The sequence below is a fragment of the Tetrapisispora phaffii genome, chromosome 5 (assembly GCF_000236905.1).
Source record: "Tetrapisispora phaffii CBS 4417 chromosome 5, complete genome".
In the NCBI taxonomy this organism is placed as follows: domain Eukaryota; kingdom Fungi; phylum Ascomycota; class Saccharomycetes; order Saccharomycetales; family Saccharomycetaceae; genus Tetrapisispora; species Tetrapisispora phaffii.
The window spans coordinates 33,022-53,472 of NC_016524.1; the positions used below are offsets into that span (position 1 = coordinate 33,022).

General features: G+C 33.4%; 8 protein-coding genes across 8 annotated transcripts; 2 read left to right on the forward strand and 6 right to left on the reverse strand.

Annotated features, from left to right (window-relative positions):
* Nucleotides 1-446: 446 nt before the first annotated feature.
* On the forward strand, nt 447-1,461 carry RPL40A (ubiquitin-60S ribosomal protein L40 fusion protein; the record flags this gene model as incomplete). Its single annotated transcript, XM_003685506.1, has 2 exons — nt 447-454; nt 1,083-1,461. The coding sequence occupies 2 exons, from the start codon at nt 447-449 to the stop codon at nt 1,459-1,461; spliced, it is 387 nt and encodes a 128-aa protein (XP_003685554.1).
* Nucleotides 1,462-1,853: 392 nt separating this feature from the next.
* TPHA0E00250 (uncharacterized protein) lies at nt 1,854-5,060 on the reverse strand (the record flags this gene model as incomplete). The annotated part of the gene is made up of 1 exon (XM_003685507.1): nt 1,854-5,060. One exon carries the CDS (start codon nt 5,058-5,060, stop codon nt 1,854-1,856), a length of 3,207 nt encoding a protein of 1,068 aa, XP_003685555.1.
* A 643-nt stretch (nt 5,061-5,703) lies between these two features.
* PAN6 (pantoate--beta-alanine ligase PAN6) lies at nt 5,704-6,633 on the reverse strand (the record flags this gene model as incomplete). The annotated part of the gene is made up of 1 exon (XM_003685508.1): nt 5,704-6,633. The coding sequence occupies one exon, from the start codon at nt 6,631-6,633 to the stop codon at nt 5,704-5,706; it is 930 nt and encodes a 309-aa protein (XP_003685556.1).
* Nucleotides 6,634-7,481: 848 nt separating this feature from the next.
* SSL2 (TFIIH/NER complex ATPase/helicase subunit SSL2) lies at nt 7,482-10,052 on the reverse strand (the record flags this gene model as incomplete). Its single annotated transcript, XM_003685509.1, has 1 exon — nt 7,482-10,052. The coding sequence occupies one exon, from the start codon at nt 10,050-10,052 to the stop codon at nt 7,482-7,484; it is 2,571 nt and encodes an 856-aa protein (XP_003685557.1).
* Nucleotides 10,053-10,645: 593 nt separating this feature from the next.
* LPX1 (triglyceride lipase) lies at nt 10,646-11,806 on the reverse strand (the record flags this gene model as incomplete). The annotated part of the gene is made up of 1 exon (XM_003685510.1): nt 10,646-11,806. The coding sequence occupies one exon, from the start codon at nt 11,804-11,806 to the stop codon at nt 10,646-10,648; it is 1,161 nt and encodes a 386-aa protein (XP_003685558.1).
* Nucleotides 11,807-12,515: 709 nt separating this feature from the next.
* On the reverse strand, nt 12,516-13,775 carry TPHA0E00290 (DNA-binding protein SRL3; the record flags this gene model as incomplete). Its single annotated transcript, XM_003685511.1, has 1 exon — nt 12,516-13,775. The coding sequence occupies one exon, from the start codon at nt 13,773-13,775 to the stop codon at nt 12,516-12,518; it is 1,260 nt and encodes a 419-aa protein (XP_003685559.1).
* A 738-nt stretch (nt 13,776-14,513) lies between these two features.
* On the reverse strand, nt 14,514-16,655 carry PXL1 (Pxl1p; the record flags this gene model as incomplete). The annotated part of the gene is made up of 1 exon (XM_003685512.1): nt 14,514-16,655. One exon carries the CDS (start codon nt 16,653-16,655, stop codon nt 14,514-14,516), a length of 2,142 nt encoding a protein of 713 aa, XP_003685560.1.
* Nucleotides 16,656-18,091: 1,436 nt separating this feature from the next.
* JHD2 (histone demethylase) lies at nt 18,092-20,284 on the forward strand (the record flags this gene model as incomplete). The annotated part of the gene is made up of 1 exon (XM_003685513.1): nt 18,092-20,284. The coding sequence occupies one exon, from the start codon at nt 18,092-18,094 to the stop codon at nt 20,282-20,284; it is 2,193 nt and encodes a 730-aa protein (XP_003685561.1).
* Nucleotides 20,285-20,451: the final 167 nt, after the last annotated feature.

Below are 20,451 nucleotides of genomic sequence, written 5' to 3' on the forward strand. Positions count from 1 at the left end.
ACTTTTCAATGTCCATGAAACTTTTCATAGTGGAATATTTCACCTCATCGCTATGAAATTGTAGGTTTATAGTGGTTAGATGATGAATTATCGAATTAATTTCCTTCACTAGGAAGAACTGCAATCATTTCTAGTGATTATGAATAAAATCAAAAGGCTATCTCTGTATCATTAAACAATTTTTTTGTTTTGTGTGTCTCTTCAAGCTATGCTTCTGTGTAATTTGGCTAACGTCTTCTTTTCCATTGACTTAACATATTGGGTTGCACTCGATAGTAATCACTTCAGTTGTGTTTTTTTCTTCACTACAGTTAGTAAAATACATATTACATGTAGTTTATATAGATTGTGCATATGCACTTTTATATATAAGAGCAACTCTGCTTTTCAATTGAATTTATCGTTTTATTCAATTTAAGAGAAGCCAGAAGAACCGAACAAGAAAGATGCAAATGTATGTGGATATAAAATATATTTTAAAACTGATGACAGATATCTGAAGTCGATGGAAAATACTTAATTAATTTGGGGAGGAAGTAAGATAGCTAATCGTAATGAGGATCAATAACTTGATATCAATGTTCAATTTTGTGAGCTAATCAGGACCTCTCAAATGTAGAAAATGTGGATAAAATTATTGATGCACACATGTCTATAGAAAGTGATGATGGAAAGGATGTTACATTTTGGAGGTTCAATATTCAATATTTTAACTCTCTTAAATATAACTTTTATCTTATTTGTGGTAAATAGAAAATCGTGTGTTAAGTTACATGTGCAGTGTAGTTCATGAAGATGTTCGTCAACGAATGATCTCTATGCTATCACTGATGCAAATGTAACATTCGCACTGACAAGTTGAACCTTAATTATAAGATTACTAAATACTTTTTTGATTTAGACATGAACAGATTATGAAAAGAAAGGGATTGTTACAACGTCTGGCTAACTCTTCAAATTATTATTTGTCGGTATATTGGATATCTTTCGCATCTACAATGAGAATAATTACTAACAATTTTTACAACTTACTGATTACTAATGTTTTTTTATTATTCGTGAGATTTGTTTTTTTAATACAGTTTTGTCAAGACCTTGACTGGTAAGACCATCACTTTAGAAGTTGAATCTTCTGACACTATTGACAACGTCAAGTCAAAGATTCAAGACAAGGAAGGTATTCCACCTGACCAACAAAGATTAATCTTTGCTGGTAAGCAATTGGAAGATGGTAGAACCTTATCTGACTACAACATCCAAAAGGAATCCACTTTACACTTAGTCTTGAGATTACGTGGTGGTATCATTGAACCATCCTTAAAAGCTTTAGCTTCTAAATATAACTGTGAAAAATCTGTTTGTCGTAAATGTTACGCCAGATTACCACCAAGAGCTACTAACTGTAGAAAGAGAAAGTGTGGTCACACCAACCAATTAAGACCAAAGAAGAAGTTAAAATAGTCGATTTGTTCTACAATATCACTGTTTTCTTCATATATTATATTTTATATTAAAACGACTATATGTATACATAGAGTATTTTATGTAAATTCTGTTACTTTAATTTAAATCATTTAAATCATTTATGTCTTATTTTAATTGAATATGAAATATGTATTGTAAACCTGCAATCCATGAACAAAATCATTTATATCTAAATTTAGCATGTCAGCCACACTGGTTGTATTTACATTCAAATGTCATTTAGAATATATAGGTATACGCTTCAATTTTAATAATATGCTAAAATTGTTTTTAATTTAATGTATGTGTATTCAGTGTCTCTTAATGCAAATAGGGAATCTGAAAAATAATAATGCTACAATTACATAACCATTGAATAAATACATACTCTATAAATCATTTGGTGGATTCTGAAATTCTTTAATAATCTCCTTTAGTTCAAATCTTTTAATTGGCTTGGCTAAAAATGCATTCATTCCTGAGTTTTCACATTCTTTTTTATTGCTATCATCTGCAAATGCGGTTAAAGCAACAATCGGATATGGATAATTTAATTCATTACGTATGACTCTTGTTGCTGTGTGGCCATCAACATTAGGCATTTGGATATCCATAAAGATTATATCAAATTTATCTTTCTCTGATATTTTCTTTTTGACGATGTCGATAGCTTCTTGGCCATCGACAGCATATTCAATAGTCTTAATTTTCTCTAACTTTAATAGCCGTTTTATAACTTCTTGATTGACCATGTTATCTTCAACGATAAGGACTTTAAAATCATGTTGGTCGATATTATCTTCGCTAATAGTTATATGTGTTGGTTTTAGAGTTTTACTTTTAGCCTCAGCATTTAAGGTCGTCTGACCATTCGTATTTGCATCATCATTTTTTTCAGCAGCTTTTGATGGTATGCCACGTGAAGTTACTTTATCAGTTTTAAAGTTCACTTTTCTATTCTTCTTACTATTGAAGTTGAATTCGTCTTCAAAAGCTTTCTCGGTTTCGCTAAAAATAATTTTTCTCTCCTGTAATAAGGGAACAGTAAAGGTAAATTTACTCCCCAACCCAGTTGTTGAATCTAATTCCATAGTGCCGTGCATTATTGAAGCGAGCTGCCTGCATATAGATAAACCTAGACCTGTCCCACCGTATTGTCTAGATAATGTTTGATCACCTTGAACAAAAGGCTCAAATACAGACTTTTGAAGAGTTGGTGATATACCTGGCCCAGTATCCTCAACATCCACTGATATTACCCATTTTTTGGGCTTGGGTATAGGTACACCTAATAGCTCTTGGCCAGGATTTTTGTTCTCATAATATGATCCCATTATGTTTTCTTCAGAATAATCTGAAATTGTTGAGTCATCTGACTTAATTTCGGTCTTGATATTATCATTCTCATCAGTTTTTGAGCAATAATCATGTATGGAAGAAGACCCGCCTGCAAAAGATATTTTATCCGATATGGGTTCTGTTGGAATTGCATCATTGTCGCCAGTGAAACTAGTACCCTCTTTTATATAGACTTTGTCATAATTATTTAAACTGCTTTTTTCCTCATCGTATTCCCCGAGCAGTTTAATTCTAACATCAACATTCCCATCAATTGGCGTAAATTTTAAGGCATTTGATACCAAATTCATAATGACTTGAATGATTCTATTACTATCACCAAAAAATACCATTGTTCTTATCAAATTTGGAGAAATTAAGATTGAAAAGTTAACACCTTGATCCTTCGCAATTTTACCGAATATTGACTTTATTTGGAGGGCAATATCGTGAATACAAAAATGAATCTTTTCTAACTTTGTCTTCTGTAAGACATTTTTAGAAAAAGTTAACAATTCTGTCAATATATGCAATAGCAATTCACCAGATCGGTAAATTAATTTTAAACTACCTTGAAGCTTCTCATTGTCATCTTCTTCTAAGGCGATAGCGGTCATACCCAAAATACCATTTAGCGGTGTCCTCAATTCATGGGAAATATTAGCTATGAAGACAGTCTTAGCTTCGTTTGTAGCTTCTGCTACTATTTTTGCAGCTTCTAATTCTTTGGTTCTAGCCTTTACTCTTTCTTCTAACAGATTAGAATGTTCATCTAAAGAGTCTGCCATTATATTAAAAGTTTCTTTCAACTCTGTTAATTCATCTGTTATATATGTAGAATGGACTGGTACTCTTACAGTCTTGGTATCATTATTAACAATAAAATTAGTAGACGTAGGCGACAGCATTCCAGACCGAGAAGAAAACCCTAAAATTTTTCTTAATGTAGTGAATATCGATTTGGAAGCTATATTTGACAAAGATTTGGAACGCTCGTCCTCTGTACAAGTTGGAAGGCTTTTCTCTTTCTCATTAGTATAGCCATCGAGATCTGAAAGATCTATGGTAGTACGCGTGCTTGTATTATCTTGACTAGTTCTATCGCTTAAATTTTCATAATACGGCCTCAATCCTCTTCCTCTAGATATGAGTTCCGTAGCTTGTTTTAGTTTTATTATAGGCTTCACTATATAATAGGACATAATGAAAGTGACAAAACATACTACTGCAGCAATGCCCACAACAGTTCCAGATATAATTTTAGTTAATTTCACCGTCGATGAAGTGAACACTGATTCAGGTTGTGACACAACTGCAACCCAATTTGCTAATGAAAATGTACATGTTGAATAACCAACAGCAACTAAACTACTGTAAAAAAAGGTTGTACTAGAAACTGACCCAGTGGTATCTTCCGTAAATGCATCAAAAAGAAAACTATTGTTAGATAGTGGATAAAATATATCAATCACGCTTGCATCAGATCCATATGGTGGAAATACAAAATGATAACCATCTGCGTATGTAGTGGAATTTCGATATTTAGCTGAAATAATAGCAACATTCGAATTTTCCAACGCTGTCGTGTCATTAAAAACCGCAACAATACTAGAAGCCCCTGTTATAATTGTGACATAGCCATAAACTCTTGAATCAGATAATATAATGGAAGGGTTACCAAATATCGGTAAAGAGAGTGACATCAAATAATTAGATGTATTGAGAACTGGGTCAGTTAAAAAACCAATAGTTCCAATAGAGGCTGGTAATCGTTCATCACTTGACAAAGGTGTTAATTGTCTTATAATGTCATCTGGTATATGAGCACCTGTACCATTATTTGATACGTTGTATATTTCCATAAAATTTGTATCATAAATTGTTGCTCTAGAAAATATTGATGACGAGGTAAGAAATGCACTAACGGAACTTATACTTTCAACCCAATTTTCAGTTGTTTTATTACCAGAAAAATAACGAATCAAAGCATCTGTTAATACATCATTATCTCTGAACCATATACTTTGATAATAAAGATAATTTAATGATTGATCTAATTGTGAAGATTTCAGCTGTGCAGCGATGAATAGTTGTTCAGCTCGTAGGCTCTTGTAATTGTTTGTGAAGTAAACACCAGTACTGATAGATAAAATTAGTAATGATATAATGGACACAATACAGCATAAAGTTATTAATTGTGCCCTAAGATTCATTGGATAAGGTGGACTAGTCGCCAACCGTAGATTTTTTAAGTTCATGTTATATTAATTTCATATATATATGCATATATGCAGAAGGTATCGTAACCAAGAAAAAAAATAGGCGATAAATAAATGAATTATATCTCAAAAATGTTTCGTGATTCTCAATAAAAGTTATTGCACTGCATATACTTAATTATTGGATCTCAAATGCAAACTTTATATAAAAGTTTCAGAATGGTTAGCTTAGCGACTGAATAATTAATGATATTATAGTATTCTTCTCTAATGAACTATCTCTCCTCGAATAAATATTACTTCTATATTTATATAGTTTATTCTAGATTTTTGTATGTAAGGCTGAATCGTGCTTTATATTTTATTCATTTTTCTCAATATTCAAAATAAAGAGCATCGGAGATTTCAAATATATTTATGACGGACCTTGAGATTCTGCGGAAAGTGTTAGAAAAATTGCTGTATTTATAAAAATTGCTAATATATTTCGAAGTGTCTCAGGCAAGACATAATACCATTAATGAAAATAAGAACCACAAGAAATGATTTGGGAAATATTATAATCATGTCACATTATTATCAGATGGTCTATAAAAGTTTTTGCTTAATAGTGGGATGGGAAAGTTTCGCTAAAGTGAAACTATTATTTTTATAAAAAATATCACATTTAAGTAAAGCGTGCTTATTGGCAAATAATATTGTCAATCAATCTTACAACGGTACTCTTGTCATGGCGATCGGTAACATAAACTGCACAGCTGATGACAATCTTTGCTTTGACATCTTCGGAGGTAATGTTCTCTAACTCTTGCAAAGTATCCCATTTAGCAAATGATAAGTAGTCGACATTGAAATCGCCGGATTCTATTAAAGGCTTCCAGATATCTAAAACAGTAGAAGTAATCTTACTATGACTCAATGATTCTCCCAAATCGATTAGCTTCAATTTCTCAGATGCGTCATTAAGGCCTTTGAATATGTTTGTCGAAAGTTCTAAGGTTTCATCACATAAATATTTGTTTCTGCTACTCAATGCAAGACCGTCAGCATTTCTGACAATTGGAACTAATATTAATTTAGTGTTCATGAATAATTCATTTACCATGACGTCCAAAACTTTAAACTGTTGAATATCTTTTTGTCCAAAGTAAGCGAAATCCGGAGAAACGATATTTAGAAGTTTCATTACAACAGTGGCGACACCACGAAAAAAGTTTGGTCTAGTTGTACCTTCCAGCATTTCACTGATGCCTAGAACAGTTACAAATGGGCCATGTTGCTTTTCTACATCCAATGGAATCCCTTGTGGGTAGAGTTCTTTCGCAGTTGGAGCAAATAATGCATCCACACCTAATGATTCTAGCAATTTAACATCGTTTTCCATTGTCCTTGGATATTGATCTAAATCTTCATCAGGTGCAAATTGAGATGGATTGACAAAAATGCTAACAACTGTAAAATCATTTTCTTTCTTTGAATTCCTGATTAAAGTGGCATGACCTTGATGTAAACAACCCATTGTTGGTACGAAACCAATTGTAACCTTTTCACGACAGCCAATTTCATTCTTTCGCCACTGAATAACGTCAGCAACTTTATTGAATGTCTTCATGGTAATTACAATATAAACTTTGCTGAAAAATGTTGTTGTGGATGTCAATTTTAAAATATATATAGTTTAGAACTTAAATAGTCAATTAACTTTCTTTATCTTTCTTGGTAATCTTTTTTAATAATTCATATTCGATATCATAATCGGAACTTCATGCGCTAACTGCTTTTACTTTACTAATGAATCATCCAAATTGAAAAAGTTTAAAAATGCAGGAAGTAAGCAATTAATTAATGGTTGAGTAGTAGATCATATCATTGGTTATGAATTGTGAAAATGAATTCAATAAAAGCAGGTACTACAGTTCATCTGTCTAATTTATTTAATAAGCTCATGAGTTATAAAATTTGATTTATTTTTGTCTTTTTTTTTGATTAAATACACGAACATTTTGAAATATAATTACAAAGTTGAAGCAAGATTTATGAACTGATAGATAAAAAAAATATAAACTGTTTATTCTTTTAGCTACTAAACAAAGTCGCTCTATTATTTATTTACTGAGATATTGTAAATGTCCTTAATATCTTCCGATTTAATGACATGTTATCCCAAATTAATGACTTATTTTATTTAATTTAGTCTTTGATATGTACTCTTTTTGAATAAAATTGTCTAATTTATTCGTCCTTGATTCTTAATGTGATTTTTTACCAAAGCTAGTAAATGAAGACTATTTTTACCAAACAAATTCAAACGCTCTTGAAAACTTCTCATCATTTAGACAAACTTTTGACCATTAATTTACCCATTATGTTTGTTTTTTAAATATTTTTTTGATGTTTCAGATTTTTTATTTTTTGATGCCATTATTTTTATGCTTGTCTTTATAATTTTATTCTTATAACTTATTTCTTTAAGTTCTTATAATACATTTTACGAATCAATGGATGATGTTCCTTCAATTCCTTATTTTTATTGGTTGAATATTCCATGTATGCCATATCTTCACCTCCCGCTAAACCAGCCAAAGAACCTTCACCTCTATGAATCCTAGATTTACCTTTTTTATGTGAATGTCCACCACGGCCAATAGTATTATCGGCATCATCACCAACTTCAAGACCCGCTGCTTCTTCATTCTTCAATAACACCTCTTGTAATAATTCCCTACGTTCTCTTGCAAGCGCATATGCTAAATTTGGTAATAACTCCATACCATGTAAATGTGTGATAACTTTGAATGCATAACCTTGATCGACTAAAAAGGCTTGTCTTTTAGTTGAGTAATACATTTCTTGAGTATCTTTTGAGACAAGAGAATAGAAAAAGGCATTGAAACCTTCATCGTTACGTCTCTTAGCCCTCAAAATTCTACCCAAACGTTGAGCTTCTTGACGACGTGAACCATAATGAGATGATATCTGGATCAGACAAGTAGCTTCTGGTAAATCAATAGAGGTGTCACCAACTTTCGATAAGAAAATTGTATTAATTTGATCGTTGTATTGGAAATTTTGCAAGATATTCATACGTTCTTGTTGTGGAGTAGAACCATAAATAAATGGCTTACCTAATTTCAATGCATATTCTTGTAAGGCGTACACGTTATCTGAAAAAACGATAATTTTGTCACCTCTACGTTCATGGTATTGAATTAAAAATTGACATGCTTGAAATTTAGTTGGATTCATGATATATAGTAGCATTCTCTTTCTGGCAGTCTCTCTAAGATATTCTTGATAAAATTCAGCTGTCATAGGACACCAAACTTCTGCACATTGAACATTGGCAATATGACCTTTCTGAGATAGCTCCATCCAATTTGCTTCGTAAAGTTTTGGTCCAATCAAGAAATTCAAATCACTGATTTTGTCATCTTCTCTGACTAGAGTTGCTGTTAAACCCAATTTTGCATGTGCTGCGATTGCAGTAACAACTCTACGGAACATTGCTGCAGGAACAACATGCACTTCATCTAAAATAATGAAACCCCATTCTCTACCTGTTAAGAAATCCATAACTTTTTGAGAATCGTGGGATCTATTTCTTGTGTTGGCAACCATAGAATATGTTGAAACAACCAAACCAGATTCAGTTTGGAACATTTCTTTGTTATCAGATGTGAAAACAGCACAATTTTCTGGTTGCAATGTACACCATTGTAAAAATTGTTGTCTCCATTGCATAACACTAACAGAGGACGTACATAAAACAATAACAGATTTTTTAATGGTACATGCAGCAGTAATACCGACTAAAGTTTTACCAGCACCACAAGGTAAAACGATAATACCACTTCTTGCACGACCATTACCAAACATTTTACTTAGCGATTTTTCTTGATATGGTCTAATTTGAGTAGAAGGTTTTAAATCTATATCCAGATCAGGGTTTCTATTATCATTTCTGAAATCATATTCTTCTAAAACTGGATAATCAATTTCTTGACATCTTTTTTTCACCAATTCAACAGATTGATTTGCAATTTCAAAAGCATGAACAGCATCGAGATCGTCATCTTCTTCTTCCAGTTCATTATCACCGCCTACAACTGCACTGAACACAGACTCTACATCATCTGGGTTTACATTTCTCTCTATGGCAGAAACTTCCCCATCTTTTCGTATTATTCCTTGATTCTGTTGGTTTTGGTCAGCGTCAATTCTTAGAGGACCAATAACTGAATCTTTAAGTAACATTTGTAAAATTTCAGCTTGAGATGTTTCAACGAAATATCTATTATGTTTAATAACTAACTTAACTTTACCATATGAGACCGTTGCACTCTTGATAAAGTTAATAATAGATGGAGCCACTGGGACTTTCGATAATCTATCCAAGACGGAAACAATATCCTCTGTTTCTAAACCCACAGAGACAGCTGCGTATAATGAATATGCAGTGATCCTATATTCATGAATATGTGAAGGTCTACTAACCGGTTCTGCAATAGTCACCAAAAAATCTTGAGCCTGTTCTGCTAAAGGAGAAAAACTTTCCAAAATAACTCTACCGTCACTTGGTGAAATCCAAATTGGTCTTGAAGCGTGATCAGGTCTTAACTTCAAGTAACTGAAATCATGGCTCCTAAACATTGAGGAAACAGCATCAGGTTGAAAGTCAGCTGGTAAGTCGGTATTGCTGTTACTATATAAAAAATTTTGATCCTTTGCTGCCAATCTACCTATTGTCCCTGAATTAGTATTCTTTTTTGATCTTCCTCTTTTGGTTACGTTCTTCTTTTGTCTCATTCTAGAAGTAGGAGGATGAGTCACTGAATCCTTATCATAATCCAAATCATTTGTATCATCTTGTTGAATAACATCATCATGGCCAACATCATTATTTTCATTTCCAGAGAAGACATTATCATCAGTAGCATCCGATTCTGAATCAGAAAAGAAAGATTGACTCATAGCTGGAAAGTTAACAGCCTTTTCTTCAGCCTTAACCTTGTCATCTTCGACACTAGTCATTTTGTAAAGTTATATGATATCTCGACGAAACACCTAGTTAATCTCAGATGGTGAAGTATTCGAACTATAAAGAAACCAAACTGAAAACTATTTGATTCTCTTAAAATACAAAAGAATGCTTCTGGTTTCTTTAAAATAAACAGTATCTATAAAATATATGGTACACAAATATGCAAAAGTAGATTAGATTATTAATAAATCAATTTCCTCCCTCATATTTTATATATATCTTTATATAAATTTTCGATCCTTCAAATTACTAAGATTATTAATCTGCTCGTAACCCATGATTTGAAATTTTTATCACAGATGACTTCAAATTAAATAACCAGGATGTCAGCGATTGCAGAGACCTGACATTATTTTAATGTATCTGGAAATACAATGAAGGGTATATTAAGAGGTATCATTAGGATGAACTAAATGTAGATGGTTATTTATATAATTATGAGTTCATCAGAAAAGCAGTTCAATATTTTTGGGCTTTATCGATTGCGATTGAAAGTGGAAAATGAGAAAAAGAGAGAATATAAAAATTAAATAAACTTGTATTAGATATAGATGGACTGTATATATGGTCAACATAGGTGAATTTAAAATTTTGCTAATGTGACTTTACCTTTGCCAACTCTTTCATTTAATAAAGTTTGGAAGTTTTTTTCAAAAATTTTGTTTCTCTCTTCTTTGGACAAATTTTTGAGGACTCTATTTTCTTGATGGGTCTTGGTCAATATATGTTTTTTAGTCATTTCATTTAAATGTTTAATTACAGTATCTGGTAGTTCAATATTTAATAAATGATCTCCTTTTTCCACTATAATTTCTTCAAAATTTGGAATTTTTTGTTTTAATATTTCAAAATTCTCCTTTGGTGCCCATTTAGCAATCTCACCATTAATTGCAATGACAGGAACTTTTATGTTGTGTAAGTTCTCAATTAGCCATGTTGCACCGGGATGTAAAGTTAAATAACACAACATTTCTTGTTCTCTCCTCATTTTTTTCTTCACTGTTCCATCTGGAAGCAGCATTTTTTCTGTTTCAATAAACATATCTAAAATTTCAGGTTTGGTGTTATTAAAGAAACTTTTCGTTCTAATAAACTGCTCGTATTCCTGCTCATTTTCAAAAGTATCCTTGATCCTGCTATTTAATGCTCTAAAAAAACTGGGGTTGACTTTCGTATAACCTTTATCATTTGAAATGGTAGGTTGTAGCACTACAGGTTCGATACAGAAAATTAAATCAAATAAATATGGATTAAGTATTCCACAAAATAACGCTTGATGGCCACCCATTGAATGACCAACAACAATGTTAACATATATAGCCTTTTCATTAATATTTGTCTCTAGAAACTCGTGTTCTGCTATTTTGCAAGCATCTCTTGCACCGTCAGTCCAAACATACCCAACACCTAATTTTCCATCATTTATTACAGCCGAATCACCATGAGTAACTTGATCCATATTGATAACTTTATTGAGGGTTATATGGTCATTTTTATCAACAAGTAAATTCGGTAAATAATATTCCCAAATATGTCTATTCATGCCACTTCCATGTAGGAAAATCATGTTAACTTTATATAGTGAATTTTTATTTTGATAAGCAGGCTTAAGTGTAAATAAATCATACACTATTTTTAATCGATCTATTTCTGGAGATATAGTTGCATCATTTTGCATTCTAGGATGCACTGCATCCATAACCTTTGTCTGATGTATAAATTTATCTTTATAAACATTCACCATTCTTATGGATCTATTGTTTGTGTTGAATTCGTTTTAATTTCGTGATTTTCTACAATGTCTAAAGATTATCTAAATTCAAATTACTTAGAACCACTTATATGTAATTGAAATGTTATATTAAACACTTAGACATATTATCTCGCTATATATACTCTCTTAAAATGTAAACTCTGCTATTATGTGATTAGCACTGCTCATCTCGATATGTTAGAGTCATTCATTCTTAAATGGGAGTCATTGAGGCCTTCGGAATTAATAATGTAACTCCGAAAATTATCACCAACTATTAAGAGAAAAGGAAGATTTAAGCTGTTCGGAGTAGAACATGTTGGCTTTAAATATATGAGAATGATATACGTTTCTCTTAAACTAAATTATTTATAATAGTAGTAATAATGTATATATTATCGTCTGTTTTAAAGTCTATTTATTAAACATTAGTTGTAATGGAATAATGGTTACAAAAGTTATCGAATGTGACTTGAAGGTTGAGCCAACTTTATAGTCATATCTGATTGAAGTTGCCTGATGCTATCGGGGCCTACCAGAGATTCTTAAGACTTTTTAAATATCTTAGTGCACGGTTGAAGTCTGTATTCAACTGTTCTTGTGATGCGTAATATTTGATACAGTTCTAGCTAATCTTTTATTCTGTAGATTTCGCTCCTTCGATCGTTCATGCGACAAACGATAGGGAATGTGTATAAAATCAAGTGTCAACGGAAGTTTCTGGATCTTCGATATCTGTTTGAACATCATCAAATTCCATTTCAATGTCAGTAGAATCATTACCTACCTCAGTTTGGGATTTTGAGTCTCTTGATATATTATTGGAGTTATTAATGACGTTCAAAGGTTTGAATGCGGAATGGTCTTTCTTGTCAGAGGATTCTCGATTTGAAAGAACCGGCTTTTTGTTATTATTAATCATCTCAAAGGCTTTTGAATGGCTCTTTTTTGGAGAAGAAAGAGACATTAACGTTTCGATAGCTTCATCTTCAGGAACTGGAGATGTCTCTTTGGTTGGTGAACCTTCTCTTTGGTTCCATTTCAATGGTGAAACCGGATATTTATCATTAGCATGGTTGGATTTCTTAGGGCTTGAGATAGCTTTTAAAAAAGCAGTGTGTGCTGAATTTGATGAAAGTCCTTTTATATAATCTTTGTTTTCCAGTTTTGCATTCTTATGGTTTTCTATGGAAAATCTAGCAATGTTACTATCTTCTTCTGAGTTTCCGTCGCTGTCACTGTTATCGTTTGCATAAATATTGTTGTATACACTCAACCGCCTTTGAGCTTCTAATTTTATGGTATCATCAGAATGCAAAGGGTTCTTCTCTCTATCCACTTCTTTTTCTAGCTGTGAGAACGTTTTCTCTGTCCAGCCATTCTGTAATTTTACAAGGGCATAATTTAATCTAGTCTTTAAAGTGTTAGATATTTCGCGTATAGGTTTATCATGTTCTTTGTATACACCGGGAGATTTCAATTTCGGTGACGAAGGAGATAAAAACATTTCATTGTGTCTAGATTTTGGAGTAGTAGGCGGCAATAGCTTGGTCTTTGAACTTGGGGATTGTGGGATTGAAAATGCATTAGTTTTAGATGAATCAGTGTTATTCGAGCCTACATCCAAATGTCCCGAATTCATTTCAAATTCATCGCTGACTTCACGATTCTGAGTTCCTATTGGTGAACTATCGAAGTTAGAACTTCTCGAAGAACGTCTCACACTTATACCTAAACTACTCAGTGTATTATTATCAAGTCCAGCCCGTCTACTGTCAACTTGGAGCTTCGGCGAATTTCCTGTGTTATCTTTGATATTATCTTCGGGACTTGATGTTGTAGTTATTTTAGGGAAACGAACCTTTGGAGGTGTAGTAATTTCCATCTTAGTTGCATCTAGCAGTGTTTTTTCTGAGGGACTACTCGTCCTCTCCTTATCGTAAAGCAGACTCTCTTCCATTGCTGATAATGAAAACTCAATTGCAATTATCGCTTTGTTCTTATTTAAATAGTAACCGTTAAAGTCTAATATTCTATTATTTTTGTTTGAAATTGAGTTTCTTTAATTATTACTAAAAAAAGTATATAACACCAAAACAATACCTCAAAAGTGTCTTTCACGAAACGCAGTCTTCGAAATCTCTAGAGAATAATAGTTTTCCTTTAATTCCTAAAGACAGCAATAACTAATTAATTCGTTGAATTGAAACCCTATTTGATAAACCTAAATTAATATATTTTAGTTAACCTTTAATTCTATTTGTTTATTCATGTTATTATCTTTGAGTTTTATTTTCAATTTCAATATAATTAATTATGCAACAATTTGTTGAAAATTGAAACTTTGAAAACGTAAACATTTAGTTATCCATGAACTACTGTAAAAGGTAAGGGGAAAATTGAAAATAAATATGATATCAAAGGTCTAGAAAACGATATCTCAGAAGAAAACGTTAAAACAAGGTAAATTATATGTTTTCTTAGTTAGATTTTTATTTGTTTATATATATATATATATATATATTTCTATTTATATATATAGCAATATGTGATATATCTTGGTTACAGTTGTTTGATGTTATCTTACCATTAGAGATCGGTAGCAGTATTAGCACCACGGTTGATTGGAAGAGGTAAGTTTAGTCTTGTTATTTTTTTTATTTATTTTCTTCTCATTTCCTCATTGAGTTTCTATAATTTATGCAAAATTAATTAGTTTAGTCCTTCTTTTCATGAGTGTGTTATTTCTATTTGGATGATGTCCGTTCCCATTGTTAGATGAAGATTGGTCGGCGTTGCCTCCCAATCCATCTCTTAATAAAGTATCAATATCGTGGTTGCCACAAATTGGAACTTCTCCATTAAATATATAATAAACTTCTTTCATTGACGATCTACAGATGAAACAAGTTAAACAATCAGTGTGGAAGCGTTCTTGTTTGTCATTCTCTAGACATTCACCCTCTATAAATTTGTTACAAATTTGGCAGATGCTGTTGTTTGTTTCATGATAGTGTTGTTGACAATATGGTCGGTCATCGATAATATAACAAGGTGTAGTTTTATTAAAAGTGATATCACATAGTGCACATTGGAAACAATCACGGTGCCATTGCCCTGAAAGTTCATTATTGTGTTTGGAGTAAATACGTTTACCGATAATCTCAAGACCACATTTTCTGCAAGGACCTTCACCAGGTGGGTATATTTTTTGAGCTTGTGAGTTAATCTCAAAATTATCAATAGTAGGTGTATCGATATTTTGTTTGTCATTAGTAGTACTGGTAGTACTGGTAGCAGCAGCAGCAGCAGCAGCAAGAGTATCTGTAACAGTAGTGGTGGCGATAGTGTCAGCAAAATTGATAGTACTACCTGCATTGAAATGTAGTGGATCAGTTGCCACTTTGTTTAAATCTTCAACTGAATTCTGTTTATCATAATCTTGGAAGCCTTTTTCAATTGAAGTTGTTGCCGGCAGGGTATTTTCGACAGGCTCTTCGTTTACTGTCTCCGGTAGTGTATTTGAATTCAATTTAGGTAGTTCTTCAGTTTCATATTCGAAAGTTTGAAATTCATGCAGTTTAGGTTGATAACCGGACAAATAAGCACTTGATTTCTTAAAACGGGTATCGGAGTTATTGAGATTCAAAAATGGATCTATGGTATCTTTTCTTGGGTAATCGACATTTTGTAAAGCATCATAAGATAAGGATTTATTTTGTAGGTCTAGGTCGAGATTATTCTCTCTAGAAAGTGAGCTGTTATTCAATTGCTCCAGTAATTTTTCTACTTCTTGATTGGTTGCCAAAACAGGGGTGCTTGAATCTTCGTCGTCTAGAGTATTTCCTTTCCATTGACGCTCAGAAACTGGAGAGTTCGAAAAGTTAAGGGTATCCGCTGATTTATTACTTCTCATATTACTATTAGAGCTTTGGTGTGTTCTTTGTGAATAAACAGATGCATTGTTAGGTATTTTCACCTTTTCATTTAGTCCTAAATTCAAATCCTCTGAAATAAAAGACTCTGCAACGCTTCTTCTTGGATTATTTCCGGAGGGCACATTTCCATTATGCTCATTTAAAATTGGATTGAAATTCGAAGCTGCACTACTATTTTTTGATGAGTAACTTTCTTCATCGAAATGGGATTTCAAAGATTTAGTAGTTCTTGAAATCACCGGCTTGAGATCTTCTGAATGATTCGTCAAGTTTCTCTCCAATTCTGGATTGGCATTCAAGTTCAACGAATCGTGATTATTATTTTGATTGTACGCAGTAGTCTTTTGCGTGTATGGATTTAGTTGAGGTTGCGGTGTGTAAAAATCTTGTTCTACTGCGGTATGGAACGAAGTTGTAGTATCGTTTTCGGTCAACATCATAAAACTCTTTTCGACCGGATTCAACTCCTGAGATGCAGCGTTGTTCTTTCCGTGCGACCCAAGGCTTAGATCACTTTGGTTGTGCCTCTGAGAATTAACACTCAAATTACTATGATTATTTTTTTGCAGACGAAAACTTGCATTATTATTCTGGTTGTGCCGTTGTGAACCAATGCTCACATTACTCTTGTTGTTTGGATTCTCAAAATTAAACAATTGTTCTTGTACATTGTTATTTGATTTATTGTGATTCATATAAGGAGGGCTCCTCACTGACGCATTAGAGTTCGCGGACGCCGGCGTGACATTACTGTGCTCACTCTTTAAAGTTATACTCGTTCCAGATTTATGGCCATTTTTACCTGCTTGGAAATTTACATCGAACCCAGCTCTCTCCAAAGTAGTTCTATAGCGTATATTTGGATTTATCTTAGGAAAAGGCGACCCGTAGATATTAGACATAGCTAGTCGTTATCGGTTTTGTATTTATATCAATTTAGAAAAGCTGTGTAGCACAACAAAAGCTATATCCTATAAATTCGAATCAGAACAGGGTTGAAAAACCACTTGTCCTTTAATATTTTCAGAATTCTAAAAGGACTCAATTCTTTTCAATCTTGATCAAAGGCGGACTCTAGTTGTTTGCACTGATCCCTTGACTGCACATTCAACTCGCAAAAACATCAGAAGACACTCACACTGTCATTTATATATCCAGGCTGGCAACTGTTGGTTGACAAATGTTATTTATTTGATGGTAAGTATGATAACCATTTCAGTAATGCATTTTGTTTGTGGTGAAATTTTGATGGCATTGGCGTTTTCGTCTTATGTATGGTGACGAGAGAACGGGAGAAATTACCGGAGGAGACGACACGGGACGATGGCAAGACGGGCGGGTTAATTGCCTTAACCAGAGAACAGCCGTGGGGGATGAATGTTTTTGCCTAATCAGGCATGGGCTGTTTCTACGGGAAAGAAAGTGCAAATCGCAGAGGCGTTCAGAAAAGACCGCAGCTGTAAAATTTACAAGATGTTAAGAAAAGAAACGATAATAACGGATTTTGAGTGAGACCCAGACGGAGGGAAGCGTGTTTGTTAGAACGTGCTGCAGCCCAAAACCGACACTGTTTGCCCTGTTTGGGAAACCCTCTGTCCGAAAATGGCAAAAGTTGATCAGAGGATTTCTGTTTCCAGAGCAAGACCTGCAGACCGCTACAAAGAAGAGTGTTCCGCAAAGGGAAATATACGAACAGGTGTGGCTGGGAGGGTGACATTCTTCAGAGGCATGCCACCAGTGCTCATGAACGGTCGACTCGTTAGTTTAATCCGGTGCTGCCTCATGATCCGTGGCATCAACACATCGTGGATGGGCCGATCGGATGTGTACAGTTTTGGAATGTTACGCGGGCCCACACCCACACTCATACTCACATTCGGTTGACCTGTTGCAAGCGTTCTTGTGCCATTCTCCTGTGAGCTTCTTAACTTGCAAAACTGTAAAAACAGAGAATGCACACGCACCTCAGCTCAACCTCTAGTTAGACTGAGGCGCGCGCAGTGCAAACACCGATCCAACAACCAGTATCCAATTGATGCATCGTAGCGTATAAGTGTCACATCGTTGCATTTACTGTCCCTTTGGTGTAACACGGCGCTACCACACGCCCAATTACCCGATAATTTTTACTCCATAGCCATAGCAATGACATTTATTCCAGATGCGTATCCCCTTAATCATCGATCAAAGCTGGCCATCACATATATAAAGTTTCAAGAATGTCCCTTATTATCATCTAAGAACATGGATGGTCTAGGTATAGGTATATCTAATCATCTTGTCATATCACCGAGACTGCTACAAGTCATAAGTGGCTAATTATCCCCTCATGTTTAAGATGGAGTTTGTCCCCACGTTGTACCCTACCACCGAAGAATTTAATAATCCAATTGAGTACTTGTCCCAACTGAGGGTTCAAAAAATTGGTAAACGATATGGCATGGTGAAACTTGTCCCTCCTTCTGATTTCAAACCTCCACTGTCCATTAATACGGATACTTTCAAATTTATTACCAGGCTGCAAAACTTGAGTCAATTATCACTGGTTAACAGAAATAGGCTGTTCTTTATGAAGCAATTGAACAATTATAACAAAGCAATGAAATCAATGGCTCCTATCTTAACAAAGCCATATGTGCTAGGAAGTCAGAGCACTGACAAAATATATTTACACGATCTTTTTGTCTGCATCTATAAGTATTTTAACAAAACGATTGTCTCACCAAAGGAACATATTATGGGAAACAAAAGGTTATGGTCGTCTGTTAACAGAAGTCAAGATAATAAAGGTGCATACTTGTTGGAAAAGATATTCAAAAAATATATATTCAGTTATTACAATTATCTGTACAAAATGGTTAAAGAAGCACCAAAGACAGGATTACAATCGTTATTATACAATGATGAGACACCAAGGTCTTTGCTGGAAGAAGAGGATGCTTTTGAAGAGGATGATTTTGAATTGGCGGAAACAGATGAAAATTTGGACCATGACGTATGTTCTGTATGTTCCAAACTGGTAGATGATATCTCAGTAATATGTACCGAATGCTCCAATGCTTTTCACCTTAGTTGTATTGAAAATACAGGTAAAGACATTAATGGTACAGACTGGTTTTGTAACAACTGCATCGTAGGTAATGGATACTACGGATTTAAGGAAGAGAAAGAGTTCTATTCTCTTCCCTCTTTTAGAAAACTAGCTGGTTATAAGGCTGGTACAACAAACACCGAGCTCAGTAATAAAGAAGTGGAAGAACTTGAAGATGAATTTTGGAGTATAGTAAATGATTCTGACAGAAATATAAGTGTTAAATACGGTGCCGATATTCATAATAGCAAACCCGGCGAAATAACAGGGTTCCCAACAGAAGAGTATAAACGTTTTGACGTTTTAAGTAATGAACGGATAGATTTTGAAGAATACTCGAAATATTTCAACCATCCCATGAATTTGGTAAACCTTCCAAATGCAAAAGGTTCTCTTTTACCACTACTGGAACAGAATATATCAGGGATGACGATACCTTGGATATACATTGGATCCAAATTTTCCACATTTTGCTGGCACTTAGAAGATCAATATACATTAAGTGCAAATTATCAACAAGAAGGATTTCCTAAAGTATGGTATAGTATTCCAGAAGATTCTAATACAAATTTACAAAGTTACCTGAAAGATTTAGCACCCGATATGTTTGATAAGCAACCTGACTTAATGCATCAATTAGTAACGTTGGTTTCTCCGTATTCAAAAGAGTTTAAAAAGGCAAACATTAAATGTTACAAAGTTATACAAAGACCAAATGAGTATGTAATAACTTTCCCCAAATGTTATCATGCAGGGTTTAATACTGGATATAACTTTAACGAAGCGGTGAATTTCACTTTGGATCTTTGGTTAAAATATGGGGTTGAAGCAGCTGAAGATTATAAAGAAACAAACAAAATGTGTGTTTTTGACATGAATGAATTGATGTTTAATATTTTGTTAACTTTTATAAATCATAAGAAGGAGACGACAAAAAAAGAGCAACATATAAGTGTTGTCCTTGCTAGACAAAGTTACAAACTTGCATTAAGAGCATTTAATGAAGCATCTCGAGCAAGTGACCTGATATACCCAAAGGTCATAAAAACAGTAATAGAATTAAATAAACCCTTAGTCACAGAAAATTATAAAGGTAAAAGGGTACGAGAATCCTCACAACAATATTACATATTCTGCTCTAAATGTAAAACTATATGCTTCTTCACGTTTGTTCTACACAAATCCCAATCCAAAGGTGCATCCCGTAAGAGAAAGAAACTCGATTTGGAATCTATAGTAGATTGGAATGCAGCAGCTAAGAATAATAATTGGGAATTGTTTTGCTTGACTGACTATAAATTACATGTTGAAAAGAAAGGTGACAAAATACTTAACGACGCAGATTTTTCTAATGGAGATCTTTTAGTTCATATTAGAAATTCAGAAGAAATATCAGATTTACTAAAGGCAGCAGATTTGAAATTAGATAAGATTTTATAATTTGTATAAACATTAATACAATATTAAAAAATAAATAGATAATACTTTTTGTTCATATAGAGTTTAGTCACTAGTGCAAAATGTGACATCAAATTTCTCGAAACTTTCGCCTCTGTAAGCAACATCATTTTCTTACAAAAAAAAATTATTAATGAAATATAAAATAT